The sequence below is a fragment of the Corvus cornix genome, chromosome Z (assembly GCF_000738735.6).
Source record: "Corvus cornix cornix isolate S_Up_H32 chromosome Z, ASM73873v5, whole genome shotgun sequence".
Taxonomy (NCBI): Eukaryota; Metazoa; Chordata; class Aves; order Passeriformes; family Corvidae; genus Corvus; species Corvus cornix.
In genome coordinates this window covers 11,738,072-11,753,345 of record NC_046357.1, presented here as the reverse complement: position 1 = coordinate 11,753,345, position 15,274 = coordinate 11,738,072, and the positions used below count along the sequence as shown (strand labels likewise).

The 15,274-nt window shown below is 43.2% G+C and overlaps 1 protein-coding gene across 4 annotated transcripts in view; it reads left to right on the top strand.

Moving 5' to 3' along the window:
• Window positions 1-739: 739 nt before the first annotated feature.
• The window catches only part of EGFLAM (EGF like, fibronectin type III and laminin G domains), a 79,251-nt gene continuing 64,716 nt past the window's right edge, over window positions 740-15,274 (top strand). For 2 of the 4 annotated variants that reach the window (XM_010395188.4, XM_010395189.4), the window contains exon 1: window positions 1,177-1,398. In XM_010395188.4, the coding sequence (XP_010393490.2) occupies window positions 1,290-1,398 (109 nt within the window). In that variant the 5' untranslated portion in view covers window positions 1,177-1,289. Of the gene's footprint in view, window positions 805-1,071; window positions 1,399-15,274 lie in introns of those variants that run through there. The other 2 variants (XM_019283314.3, XM_010395187.4) reach the window with 2 other exon arrangements.

Genomic DNA, 15,274 nt, shown 5'->3' with positions numbered 1-15,274 from the left:
GGTACAGATTTCCTTATTTTCCTGTTTCAGCATTATTTCCACAGAGAGACAGTTTTTCTTCTGATCTCTTCCTGTATTTTCTCCACATGTCATAAAATTACAGCATGGAACTCATTGAACAGGGTATCAGTTTTACAGATTCACAAAGAGACTCTATAAACATACCTAATTTATATGGACATCAAACCCACAGAAAGTTATCAAAGTAAACAGCAAAATAAACAAATGAAGCTGATTTCCGAACCAAAGCCCACACAAACCCTCAAGACATAACAACTCTGGTGTTTCAGGGTTTATACTGATCTCTAACTAACCAAGCTCAGGATGAGACCTGGAGCAGAGGGCAGATAATCTCATGTCTGCTAATATGAAGTTTCTGCACTTCCTTCTGTCTTTTAAATTTCAAATACGGAATACTAAACCAAATGGATTTGGTCATTCACCCCACTAAGGTTTTATTGCTCTGAAGGGATGCTTTGGATTTCCTGTTTATCTCAGGTTTTTTGTGGGATCGTCAAACTCCAGCGCATCCCTTTGCCTTCCTCCCCCAGCTCTCCCCATCCCCTCTAATCTCCACAGGGGTTTCTATATTAGTCTGAGTGGCTGGATAGGTCTCAGCCTCCATCTGGGGGGGATTAAACTTAATTTATCCCCTTAATTCAGCAACAATTTCCTCACGAAATCGTCTTCCTAGCTTCGCCTTCGCCCCAGCATTTGGCTAGCATTTCAGCCCCGTACTTTCGGGGAAAAAAGGGAAGAAACCCGTGTCGAATGCCGATGCTCCCTGGGGACGGCAGCACTCGAGTGGGTGTTCCTCAAGGCGGAAGGGGGCCGAAGGCCAGGGGAGGGCAGGGACGGGCGGGGGTTCTCGCTGAGGAAGGGGTGAGACACTGCCCCATGGTCCCCGGGGGTCGGTCCTGAGCACCCTTCCCGCGGCCAGGGCCGGGCTGCCGAGCGACCCCGCCGGCACGGGGGGCTCCCGGCAGGGGACGCCGCGACCCCTCCAGCGGGGCTGGGCCGGGCGAGCCGGGGCGCCGGCGCCCCGCGGGGGAGGTGCCGAGCCGTGCCCCGCGCCGGGCGGCCGTAATCCCATCAAAGCGCCGGACCCAGCCTCCTCCCCCCTTCCCTCCGTCCCTCCCCGTCCCTGCCCGGCGCGAGTCCCAGCCCCGCTGTCCGCTCCGCTCCGCTCCTCGCCGGCCCCGGCTCCGCTCCGCACCCGGCTGCCGCCCGGCCCCTCGCCCGCGGCCACCGGCCCCAGCTCCCTGCTCGGTCGGGGGGACACGGCGCACATGGAGGTGCCGGGCGGCTGTCACCGCCGCTGCTTCGCCTTGGTGCTGCTCCTGGCTTCGTGCATCGGGTGCGCGGCCACGCCGCGCAGGAACATCCCCCGCCGGCAAGGTAGGACGGGCGGCAGCGCCAGACGAGGGGTGCCCGCCCGGCGACACGCTTGCACCGGCGAAGTTCCGCGTCCCTTTAACACGGGGGGTGCCCCCGACGGGGCACAGGCGCCAGCGGGGCCGGGCGGCAGCCCCCGGGTGGGCAGCGGGGCAGTGCCCCGGGTCGGGCCGCCGCGCCCCCGAGCACTGAGCGCGTCCGGGAGCTCCGGGTGCCCGGCGGGGCGTCCGCCGCTCCTCGCCGTCCCCTGCGAGTCCTCGACGCCCTCTCACGGGGAGGAGAGGATGCCCCGGCAATGGCAGGGACCCGTGAAATTGCGGGATCGGTGTACGACCCATTTTCTCCGACATCTTATACCCAGTACCGGTGGGCGCACTCGAGTTACAGACCAGGACCAGTCTGCAGCTACTGCGGAAGAAATTGGGAAAGATTTTATCCGGTTTTCCCTGGATCCCGTTACCTGCGGGGCGGCGTGAGCAGAGTTAGAAGCCCGGTGAACCTCTAAGCCAGTCAGAGGTGACCTGTCGGGAAGGCCGTGCCGTGGCTGTGACATTTATGTGTGTGGCAGCAAATAATGTAAGACATAGAGTAGTAAATGTAAAAGAAAAATTACTAGAGAAGCAATGATTTTGTCCCAAAAATGTAGCTATTGTGTACCAAGCATGATGTGGTGAGCCTCCTGGTCCTGGTCCTCGCTGTGCACTATCTGTGTCCTGTGGGAGAGTTCCCACGGCTGTCGGCGGGAGGTTTGCGCGCTGATCGAGGAGGTCGTGAACGGTCCTTAGACGTTGAAAGTTAAAACCCTGAGTCTGAGCAGCTTTTACAGCCCTTTTACAGTCTGCAGCGTATGAAACAGTACGGTAAAATGTAAACAATGAGATGGGGACACAGTGCATGGTGAAGTTTGACATTCTGTGTACTTTACAAATTGCGGTTCTAAGAGAAGATAACTATGCCCGAGACTGTTTCCAACACTGGGACTACCCTGGAGTCTTTGTGACCAACACTGAGTCTTATCACTGAGTTCACTGGGATCAGTTCAGTTGAAAATACAAGAAGTTTAGTAAGTTCATGTCACAAAGTGTTTGTAGCTTCAGATCCTTTTTGTATCTATCCCACAGTACTGAAAGATTTTTATTGCTGGTTTTTAGCATCACTATTGCGCGTTTTCTTGCTAATGAAAAGAAAACAAATGCCTGTACAGTTGGAAACTTAATACTTAAGTAGAGCCTGAGCTTAAAACCCTTACTGGACAGATGGCTAATTTTACTGGTCTGACCTTGTCTCTTAGGGATCTAGTCCCATGATCCTTGGCTGTCATAATAGCCACCATTAAGTACTTGAGTAAATTAGGCAGACAGTTGTTGTGAATGAGATGATTAGTAGCTTGCATTAAAAATGCTGGATATGTGAAGCTGGGGAGAGAAATGTGTAAATATTTTTAAATATTCCTTGACTGTAACATACTGGTGTACTTGCTTCCCCTAGTCACAGCGGAATGGCAGTCCTGGGGAAAATGTATTTCTGCGCATTAAATTAAAACAGTGTAAAGCTTGGAAACTAATTGTAGTGTTGTGAAGGAAATCAATTAATATGTTAGTATTGTGTTTACCTTACTTTTGTTAGCACACATTTTACGTTAATTTTTTATAATATGCTTCAGAGTCACTGATTCAATCATTCCTTTCTTGCTTCTTTTGCTGTATAAGAAGTAGTGAGTTTTATTTGGCACAGTTTGTTCAAAATCTGTGCAAACATTTAAAAATTCACTCGTAGCAAGATGTGAAGAGGGAAATGCCCCAGACAGTTTGTGTGCAGTAGTATATATATGATTTAAATCCCATCTGCATTTTGCCAGGGGCTGTTGGAATTGAGAGCTTCCAAGAATCCCATGACTGGGTCCTTACAGAGAAATATTGTTCTCAAAACACTGAGAACAGGTGTAGTTCCAGGTAGCTGGAGCATCTCTGCCTGGTTCTGCAGCATATCATATGCTGGGAGGTTAAGAGTGGAAAAGAATAATCATTTACTCACACATCCATAATTACATATTCAGTGAGTAAAGAAGAGATAAGATAGTAAAAAGTTCTTAAGGATTTTTTTTCTTTCATTTTGCCCTTTTAATGTGATAGAAGTGAGACCTGTACAGGAATTGTAACTGAGGTGAAAGCAAGAGATTATATCAAGAGAGAAGTCAAAAAACCAGTTTATAACAGAAGGTGACTTGGAGGTCCTGTGTGTCAAAAGAAAAAAGATAGGAAAATGCATCTCCATTTTTCCCAAGTTTCAGTTCAAGGTTTAGCTTACAAAGATCAGTTTTGTAAGCCCAGGAAAGCAGCAAAGTGGGAAATCTGTGAAGTTAAAAATATATAGTAAAATGGCCACAAATGCAACTTCTTAAATTAATCTTCAGGGGAAAAGGCTATCATACTCAAATACAAGACATCCTGATGACTGCTAAACTCATTTGAACATTTATTTACAGTTACATAATACATTTTCTGGAGACAAGGAAACGGGATGACAGACTCTTTGGGAAGGGCTTAAAACAAATCCTTAGACACCATGTGGTGAATAGTATAGCTGGGAACAGATTAGCCTGGGATTCTCTGTATCTTGTACTCCCAGAAGCTGGCACTCATACTGCTGCTTTTACATTGTTTTCTTGCTTTTGCCTTCTGCAAAGACACAGGTTTTCACCATATCTGTTTCAAGTTTCAACTGGTTGAAGATTAGAGAGTCTAAAACTAGCTCCCAATGTGTTACACTGCTACTAATATGAACACAAAATTTAATTTTAATGGTTGTGTGATTTTAGAGAATTTTAGGGGAAAGAGCTGACCAGTCCTGTGGATGTTCATGGCATAAAGTTGTTGCACTGTATTGCATTGATGCTTCTTTAGTAACAGAATGCAAAATTCCAACTCCCTGTAGAATAATAAAACGGGTAAGTTTGTCTGCATGGAGAATAAAAATAATCATATCTGATGCTTAGGAATGCTTCTCCTTTTATAAATGTATTATGCTTGCCAGTTAATATAAATAAAGAATTTGGCTTGTATCTCTTTCCCAGATGTCTGTAGCAGTAGACATCACCAGCTTTCTGTGTAAATGCTGGAGGAATCAGACCAGTTAAGGTCTGAAGACTTTACAAGAGAGTAGCACTCAATATCAGGGCCAGATTTTCAGAAGAGTACAGATCCTTGGTCAGCACTACAGTAAGTTAGGTTTTTTTCCAAAGGATTTGGCACTAGGATACTTGAATTCTTCAGAAAATCTGACTATAATAAGAGCTGCTAGATATGGAACACTTTTGAAAGTCTAGCTGTATTTATGTATCAAAACAGGTCAAACTGCCTTGAAATCAGGTCTACAAATGTGAAAAATCCCAGTCTTTGGGAAAGAAGGTGCTTATTTGAGTTTTCAAATATTACAATTTTTCGGAACAACGATAGGATGAATTCTTATTCACTGTCATAATAAATCCCACACGTAAAGCATGCAGGGGTAAGGTTGATTTGCTGCTGAATGCAAAGTGTCTGAGAAGAGGAATGACTCTGAAGCTGAATGATTCCTAATGTGAGGGATGTAGAACTGTCAGAGTGCATATCTGTGAGCTAGAACTAATAAAGAAGATGTGAATAATTTATGTGGGGGAAGATTAGTATCATCCTCTTATAGCTTCAAAAATGTCTTCAACACCAATAAAATCAAGCACTAATTATATATGTATTTGTTGTTTGTCACATTCAGGTGTAAGTTGCATCACAACTTTATGTGACATTCTCATTTTGACTGGACTTGCTCTTGTACCTCTGGGGTCCATAGTCTGGTAAATCCTGAAAACTGATCAATCACATCACCACCTCATGCAGATATGAGCATTCCAGTAATACTCACCAGGGCAGCAATAGGAATGCAGTGACTTAGTCCACTTGAGCATGTTACTTTGTATGTCACTGTTACTCATTTTGAAGTATGTTTTCTGACTTTAGTTAGTCTCGCAGCAAAATACCTTGTGCCCTTCCCACTATGAAACTGCCATCTTCCTTTGTAAAAGGAAACTTTCAGTAAATGTTTTTCTTAGGCACCATTTTGCCAATGCCAATGCCTGAAATGACTATTCAGACTTCTACCAGTATTCAGAAAGGTAAAAGTAACCAAGGCATTTTAAATATTGATGGAATTATACCTATACCAGATACTGGGGTTCACAGTGATGCTTTGGAGACGAGGGGTTGTTTTGGAGTTAGGGCACTAGAGTGATCTTTGGGAAAGCTTTTTGCCTCGAGGCTGTCACAGACTGTCTTTGATGGCTTGCCAGTCCTTCACAGACCAGATTTTCATTTTTTAAAATGGCATTGGAGTGGTTTTATGGTTTTATCCTTTTCCAACTATGCCACTTCAGACAGCGATTAGACTCCTGTAGGGTGCTCAGCACAGCTGTACCCCAATTTTAGTCAATGCTTCTAGGCTTTAACTGAGTGATAATATGTAGGTGATTTTCTCGGTGTCTTCTAGTGTGCCTTGCAGAAAAAATAACTCTTTTTCTCTCATTGACACTGGACTAGATAGGACACAGCACCGTGTACTGTGTGCAGCTCATTAGGAGTGAACACATCCAACAATCAGACTCACTTTAAACTTAATGGCAGGGATTCTGAGTGTCAGTCACCCAAAAGACATCCTGTGGAGCAGAATAGTACCTTGTCTTAAACCAGAAAATGTCAGTGCATGAGTTCTCTTCAGTGCCCCTCAAACTCATTGATTAGCTGAGAGTATACTTGGACGTTTCTAACTCCTCAGATCAAGCTTATATTGGGACTCAAATTTTTGCATATTTCTGTTTATGCTCTTTTAATGTGGTTTTATTGAAAATAAAATTAATTTTAGAAAGGTGACTAATGTTGCTTCATATCCTCAAAGCAGGACTGATAGGACCATTTCACAACTTTCCCATCACAAGGAAATGAAACTCTAAAATGCTTATAGAAAGTTTTCTATATTAAAAAGTCATTAAACGATATTAAAGATACCTGTAATCTAAGGGAACAGCCATGAATAGGTCTTTGCAGAGTTTATGATTTCATTATTGAGTGTACAGTTGGGTGCCATATTTATCAGTGAATGTGCAATGGTGGTCTATGATCACATCACAAAAGGCTTTCTAAATCACAGCACATGGGAGATTATGTTAACTGTGTGACCTTGAATAAAATTTCTTAATTGTTTTCTGTGCAAACAAATTATCTATCTAAAAAAAAAAAAGCCACAAACCAAACAAATCCCCAAACCTGTTCTTCATAACTAATTCCAACTGAAAGGAAATAAGTAAGGAAATAAGCCTTTTCAGTAAGGCTAGGCAAGATTTGATTTCTTTTTATTTTTTACTTTCAGTGAAGATGCTTACACATGAAAACTAAAGTAGTTATTTCATATAACATGACAATCCAAACCACAGCAAAAGATGAACATTACTGTTTTAGACTTTTCAGAGTCACTGAGCTGAGAACAAGCACAGCAGAATTCATCTTTGAAAGTAACTGCTTCAGGAGGGTATAAGCCACTGAAAATTGGAGGCTTAGGGGGAAAGCTCCACGACAATCAGATACCTTACTCAAATCTAGATGATGATACGGTGTGTGATGATCCATAAAACTCTGCAGGTGAGAATTGTATAGTGTGAAATACACCAAGTTCATGCCAGTTCTTCCACTGAGTGTAGGGTAGCTACACCCAGGAGTAAAGACTAATTTTGAGGAAAGTCCCTCAGGATATTGGCCTCTAATGAAAAAGGAATCCACACAATATTGACAAAGGGAGCCAGTTCTTCAAAAGGAAGAGGACAGCTATGTGGTCATGGGAGAAACCTTTTCTTCTCTTGGCTTGGATCCCTGTAGTTGGATAGCCAAAACGCATTGGCTTTCTTTTCTTAAAAAGATCTCTCACTCAGGCATTGCTGAAGTTATTCTGGATAGTTTTTTAGAGCTAGGAAATATAAACCATATGCAGGTGCTAACATCTGAACCTGGCTTTCTGAGTGTATCCCCAAGTAGTGATAGGGTGTCTTTTCCCTTATATATGTTAACCTTACAGCTAATAAACACTTTTTATACAACAGTGCAGATAGCAGTCATGTCAAGAGCAGTTCTGAGAAACGGACACTGAGTGGTTCTGAGTTTCCCCACATCCTCAGAGGATAGTCAGTCCAGTCTAACTCTCACAGAAAGATCTCTGAAGCTGGAAGAATCTCAACCCAGATTATTCTTCACACCTCGCTCAATTTTAAAAGTAGTTTAAAATTGCTGGCATCTATGAAAATGATGGTATATATCAATACCTCTGTACATTTGGAACCTGCAAAATTGTCTTTCTAAAATGATGGGAAATGAACATCCTGTGAATGTTGATCATGCTTCTTTCAAATACAGAAATCATTCTGATCTTTCTGCTGTGCCAGAGGTATTGTTGCACATACAAAGTTTTAAATCAAGACTGGCTTTGTGTTGCTGGCTCAAAAATCTTCTGATAAAAAATCCTAAGGGCAAATATTATACAGTATTTCACTCAAGTTTAATTGCTTTTATGCGTGAAAAATTTCAACTAGAATATCATTTTAGGAAAAAAGAAGCCAAACCATGAACTAAACCTGTCAAACTGTAAATGATACAAAGTACGTGTCTAGGACCAAAATTTTTGTGTTTTAATTAAAGATTGCAGAAGCCAGAATCTGTTCCTTGGAACTGAAATGTGAGGTCTCTTCCATATTCTGCTTTCTAGACAATTACAGGAGAAGGTAACATGTTTCCAAAAATAAGCAGTCATTTTAAGAACATGAGTATTTACAGGGATGTTGGCATTGCAGATGATACTCCAGCCATGCATGGAGATTGGTGTCCTGCTGGCATTTTTAGTTCCCGTTCCCATTTCATGGCGCTCTCATTCCATGTGAACCTATGGTGTGCAGGTTGCTAATGTTACCATCATAACTGATCAGTCACGATGGCAGAGTTGAACTTTGCAGCCAAGAACTGTTTCTCTATGTGTGTGCCAAAGGACTCGCTCCGTAGGGTGAGATGGGGGCCTTCCAGATATTCACCCCTGCAGAGCCATAGGATCATAGGATGGAAGAAGAAACCTGGAGAACATAAGCAATTCTTTCAGGGGCTTCTGGATAAAGAACGAGACAGCACCTAAAATGGGTTTAAAGGGGAAAAAAAAGCAAGCTGTTCAGACCAGCTGATGCCAAGTAAAGGGCATGGTTTGCATGAGGTAGGCCTGGTAAAGGTTTGGGTCAAAGGGTTGGACTCCACAGCCTGCAGAAGACAATGTGCCAGTGGAGCAGGGAATGCTTTGAGAGGATTAGCAAGCATTAGATACTAGCTGTGTGGACATCATAGCTGTGCCTGGGCCATGTGTTATTTTTTTTCCCCTATGTATTTGTTCTTTATGCTGTGATATATTTTCCACGTCTCATTGTCTCTTGCACCAAAGAGGGTTTTGTTCTTCCCTGTCAGTCTCCCAGCTCTCACATCCTGCTGCTTGTTACTGGTTCTTTGAATATACAGGCCATGTCCCACACTAAATCAGTGCAGGGATTCAGGTTTAAAAACCAAAACTATTTCAGTCACTTAGTGGAGACAAAGAATTTCCTCTGGTTTTACTGATAGTGCTAGTGAATGGAGAGACTTGCTGACTGCAAAAGGTATTGAAATTATCCAATTTCTTATGGAGGAACTGAGTTGGGGAAGAATTTCCTGCTCCTTGAGTAGATGTCAGATTTTCTCCCTGACCTGGCCTTCAGCAGCCTTTAATAAAATCACAGTTGCAATTGAGCAGGTTAGGGTCACTGTGCAGTGGCAGCCCAAGTGGACGTGCTCTTCCACCATACCAGAGTCCATTAGGAGGAGTGTTTCCTGGAGGTTGAGGGAGGTGATCTTTTCTCTCTACAGAGCACTGGTGGGACACACCTGCAGCACTGGGTCCAGTTCTGGGCTGCCCAGTAACAGAGGAAACATGGACGTACTGGAACGAGTCCAGCAAAGGGCCACAAAGGTGAATAAATGGGAAGAGGTGAAGAAGAACAATTAAGCTTTGGAAGTAAAATACTTGTGGGAATCATACAAATGTATATAAATGATGGGGGAGTAATGAAGATGGAACTAGGCTTTTCTGAGTGGTGCCCTGTGACAGGGCTGGAGGCAATGGACACAAAGGGAAAGCAGGAAATTCCCCTTAACATGAGAAAATACTTTTTTAGTGAGGGTGACTGAGAATTTAGCCTGAGATGTTGTGGAATCTCTGTCCTTGGAGATACTCAAACCCCTTTAGGCAAAGCCTTGGGCAACCTGGTGCAGCTGAGCCTGCTCTGAACAGGGGTTCAGACCAGGTAATCTCCAAAGGTGCCTTTCAGCCTCACTCCCTCTGTGATTTTGCAGCGTGTCACAAGGATCTCCTGAAAATGTCTGTTTCAGCTCTCGGGTTCAGCTGCCCTTGAACTCTCCTCCACCCTGTCATGGACTGAAAACACCAACTGGACCAACTACTCCGCTTTCTACAAAGAAATGAGTTTTTGCTGGTGTTGTGATCAGTACAAAGTGTTTGGTGGGAGGTTGCTACCCTTTGTGTTTTCTATGAGGCCTGTGCCAGACCCTCAGGGATAACAAACCCGCACAATGATTTTTGTGATGCTTTCTGGGATGGGACCAGATTGTTTGTATCCATGAATAATGAACTTCAAAACAATCACTCAGGACTTGGAGGGACTGTGTGAACCCAAATGCTGCATGTTGTGTCCTCCCCCTGCACATTTGTTGCCTGTCACCTGGTCAGCTTTGTCCTCTTTTATCTTTTTGCATGTGTGTACGTAATGCATGTGTGATTGTCTGATTGTAATTTTTTTCTATCTGACCATTTTTCAGGAAGCTCCCCTTGATTCTCTTTCCTTCACCAAGTAAGATGCTTCTTCAAGAGCTGTTTTGTTCTGGGTTTCAGCAAGAAAAAAAAGTGTAGTAGATAAAGCGAACAGATTAAGGGACATCAAGGAGAACACTTTTCAACTATCATGAACAACTTTGCCATGTGTTCCATTGAGATAATAAGATTTGGATAGAGATCACCTGAAAAATAAGTGATATTGATTGATGGGAAAATAATTTTTCAAGTTATTTATTTGGCATTTTTACAATTTCACTGGCCTTTTTACTTTATATATATATATATAAAATGCAACTGTATTTTCTGATAATAAATATGAAGTCTTTCATATGGGGTTCTCTTATGTATTGTACCCATGTACCCAACGCTCAGAAAATGCAGCAGGGTGACATTTATCTTTACTTTTATTATTTTGTTTCAGGGCAGGAAGGCACAGTTTCCTTCATGTGCAGAGTTTCTCCTGCAGCTCACTGTGTGTGCCTCAGCCCGGCAGCCTGTGCCGACCCACCAGGCTGCCTGGCTGGAAAGCTGCTGCTTGATGCTGCCCATCAGCTGAGTGGCATTTTAAGTGATGGATGTTCACAGTGTAGTCCCGCTATAGGAAACCATGAAGGGACACAAGGTTGGAGGAGATGCCAGGATATGCCTCTGGCATGCTGGTTCCTAAGCAGCCCATCCCACTGATTACTAATGCCTATTACAGAGACATGGTGTGAAAAACGAGATTCACTCTCCTGTGAGAATTTAAAGGGTTTAATATAGAGACAATAAGAGACACATAAGATAAAGCAAAGAGGTAATGGCTGGGTACCTTGGCGCTCTGCCAAGAGCACATCTGATGCTCCAGGTTAGTCCTTTTTATATCATTTTTACTGTCTGTTCTCTATTCATATTCAAACTTTTCAGGAGCTGTTCTGCATGGCCACTCCTTGGGTCCGCCTTTTTAGAGCATGCGTAGTCTTCTGCCTTGCGGTTTTACTTCTTTTGATTCTTGGGGTTGGGCTCGCTAGGTAAGAGTCGATGGTAGGGTGGATCTCTTAATTCTCCAGACAGTCAGGGCTGATTGCAGCTTTGGGCCTCTTTGCCCCCCGGGCAGAGCGGTGATAGCGGCTCTCGGACCCTCCTGGCCACCCGTTCTCCGGGCGGAGCAGCCTTTGGGCCCTTTTGTTCTCTGGACAAAGTGTTGATTAGCAGCATCTTGGGCCTCATCCTCTGTTCGCTTGGAGGTTATCTTACTTGCTCACACCTGCTAACATCCTTGCTAAAAAGAAAGAAAACTACATCCACACAGCAAGAAGCATTTCTAACATTATATAATATCTACCTTTATACTTGCGATAAGCCAATATTACAATATATGTTTATAACACATGGTAACATGCTGCTGCTTGATTTCAGCTACCTTCTGGCACTTAAATTGTATCTCTGAGACACTTTTTTAAAAAGTTATTTGAAAAGCGGTGAAGCAGCTGATGAGAAGGCAGGCCATGGCGGGGCAGGCAGTGTGCTGGCAGCCGGCAGGGCTGGCTGTAGCCTGCCAGTCGCTGGACACATCCACTGGGACAAGGCAGGTTGAAGCCCAGACAGGAAATCCCAAGCCAGGAAAAATATTGAGCTTTGCATTTTCAAGCAGCTTTTAGGTTGGAGTAGGGAGGGGTGAGCCTAAGTGTCCCTTCTCCAGGAATAGGAACCTGCCTAGAAATTTCCTATGCCAGGCCAAGGTGCTGCAGGAGATGTCAGGAATTAGGACAGCCATGCCCCAGCACTGGGGCTTCAGTGGGCAAAGCACAAGCCTGGTTTTAGGGGAGTGAGCATTAGATTTGACTCACACTTCCAGAAATGCACTGGAAGTTACGCAAGTGAAGTGTCTTGGTGGGGGTTTTTACAGGCACCTATACTCCATTTACCCTGGAAGTGGAAAACACTTCCATTAGGTGAAATATTTCACCAAGTTATCCTGGTGAAGATTCAGGGTATGCAGGTATGCACTTCTGTGAATCAAACTGGCCTCTGAGCAGTAATTATTAAAAACACAAGCCTGTGAGAGTTACCTAGAGATTGCCCCATGTGCTCCTCTTGACTAGGGCAAGACATACAAAGTAGACTTTTGCTCAGAGGTATGATGTCCCCTACTTTTTATAACCTTTAGCACTAGGAATTCTCCAAAAATGAGTCCAGGGCATAACCATCCACAGCTAGAAATTTTATATATATATCTTCAAAAATTTTTTTGTAAAAAGCAGTTACTCCTTTTCATTTTCACTCCTAGAAGTCAGTGTTGCAGTGTGAAGAGCTCCGCTCCTCTCTCCTTCTCTTTTCTGCAGTTGGAGCCCTCCTGGGAGCAGAGCCTTGCTCCAGGAAGGAGGGTGAGGAGAGAACTGGGGCTTCCCGTTGCTGCCTTTCTGTTCAGTGATCTGCAGGGCCAAGGTAAAGCAGGAAAAGCCACAACAAAGTCACCAGTGACACTGTGCCTGTTCATTCCTAATGAGATTCGTGGTGTTGCACTGCAGCTTAAGTTCTGAGCTCTGTCTCCTTCGTTACCCTTCCCCGGGCTATAAAAACCCTAGTGACCATCACCTCAGATATCCCTGGGGCAGATAACAGATGCTATATAAGCATCAGAAAAACATCACATGAGTCCAAGCCTGTTATTTATTAAAATGTTGAGGGATTTTTTTCATTGTGGTTTCTTTTGCAGTGTTTTTAAAGGACTAATGAAGGTCAGGTTAGTCTCTCCAAAGATTTGTGCACTGAGGTTTGGATCAAAACCAGTGATGCCTCTCTAGGGCCAGGTTACCTGCCATCTCTGCTCTGGTACTCAGTGTGGCAGTGTCCAGACGATCCAGAGGATTTCCTTTTGTCAGGATCTGATGCAGTGGAAGGTGATTCATTCAGAGGAATGACTGTCAAGATTTTTTTATGTGTGTGTGTGTGTATGTTTCTGCTTGGGGTGCACAACCAGGACAGGCTGGCTGAGATTTTCCAGTTTCAAGTCCTTGTCTTTTGTACTTGTTGTGGCTGTGAAATTCTTGCTCTCTTACGTACTGCTGCTGGGCAGTGGGAGCTGGAAAAGGCTTCAAAGAAATTTAAATACGGCATATTTTTTTCATTTAGAATTTCCTGACCTTTTCAGTTTGTCATGTTGTCTTCCTTCCACTGTGGTGTTTGCATAACTTTTGGTCTGTAAAATAAGGGAAGCAAAAGACCTTATCACTGTTTATTGTTTTATAGATAAGAATTTCACCAATATTTCGGTGAGAGAAGGACTGTTTCACCTCTAGGAGTGGGCAAGCTTTTTTGCCTCGAAAACAGCTATTACAATGATAAAATACTATTTTAATAAAACTCAGAGTGAGTTTTTTTATGAATTGGTGAACACAAATAATGTTCCGAGGTATTTCTGGAAAGTGTTTTGTTTTGAAAACTTCAATTTAGAATTTGTTTGAATTGTTTTTCTTGAGCTTTTTTATTCCTGTTTTCTTACATTGTGACATGTTAGTAGTGACAGCTGGCATTTCATCAACAAGTTTCACTTGTTTCACGGAACACAAATAGGAGACACATCAACCTGGAAAATAAGGAGCCCTTTAGTCAGTACCTCTTAGCTGTTACCCACAGAGATTTAAAAGTAAAATAGTGAAATGCTTATCTCCTTCCATTGGCTTATGCCCTCTCATTAAGAGTAGTACAGAAAATGTAGTATAAAGATTTTTATTTTCCAAACTACAAAGTAGTAAAGATGAAATTAACCACCTGTTTTCCCTTAAATGTATTACCATATTATTGCATGTGGATTTTGAGTTATTTGCATATTTTTTCAGGATCTGCAAGTACCTGTGACTACCTGCATGCCTTGATACAGCAAAAACATCTAAAAAGAAAAGATTAAATACAAAATATAATTAAAATTCTGAAAGAAAAATTTCTAACACAAATCCTTTCAGAGAGTCCATTCATCAGTATTTTAGATAAAAACTAGTTTTCAATCACTATTATTTTAAACCAATTTAAAATTTGAATCAGTTTTGAAATTTGCTCTAAAATAGTGGTACTAGTAGTACATACTAACAGGGATGAGCTTTATCCATTTAATCCAAAGTGCTTCAAGTGTGAAGCTTGTGGATATTAGAAATGTATTTGGTTTGAAGCAGCATTTTTTTCTCATAACTGTTCATCACTGTAGTAAGATTTTGGTATCAGTCCATGACTAGAAGGAAGGAAGGAAGAACTGTGCCTACATATGCAGGTTTTTTTCAGTAGCTGAAGGAAAGGATCAGGCTGAAGTGGCTGCTCCTGAGCTTGGCACAAGGCCAGCATGGGTGTCCTGGGAGCAGAGGGTAGATTCACTGGAAGTGTTTCTATTGTGTACTCAAGGTAACTGCACAAAATCACAAGGGCAGACATGGAAGTGACATTTATGCTGGTGGATTCAGTGATGGCAAGGAGCATTCAGCAGCACTGGTATATGGAATCATAGAATGGTAGAAGGTTAAGGGGTTGAAGGGACCTTAAAGACCATCTAATCCCAATCCCCTTGCCATAGGGACATCTCCCACTAGACTGGGTTGCTCAAGGCCTTATCCAGCCTGGCCATGAACATTGCCAAGGCTGGTGCATCCACAGCCTCTCTGGGCAACCTGTGACAGCGCCTCACCACCCTCACAGCAAAGAATTTAATCTCTTCTTTACAGTAAAGGATAACTCCACTGCCTGGCCCAGGCTGGGGACCATTCCCAAGAGGCACACATTTAGCCTGTGGCCACCCTGATGGTAGCCCATGGGTATTTAATATATGGGCAGAGGCTGTTGTATGTAGCAGCGAGAGCAACGATGGAAGTGACACTTGTATTGATGGCATAAGCATTTTCACCATTTTTAATTTGAGTTACTTTTGTGAAGCAAAAATTTAAATAATGGTCATTATTTTGAAATGGCAAATTTT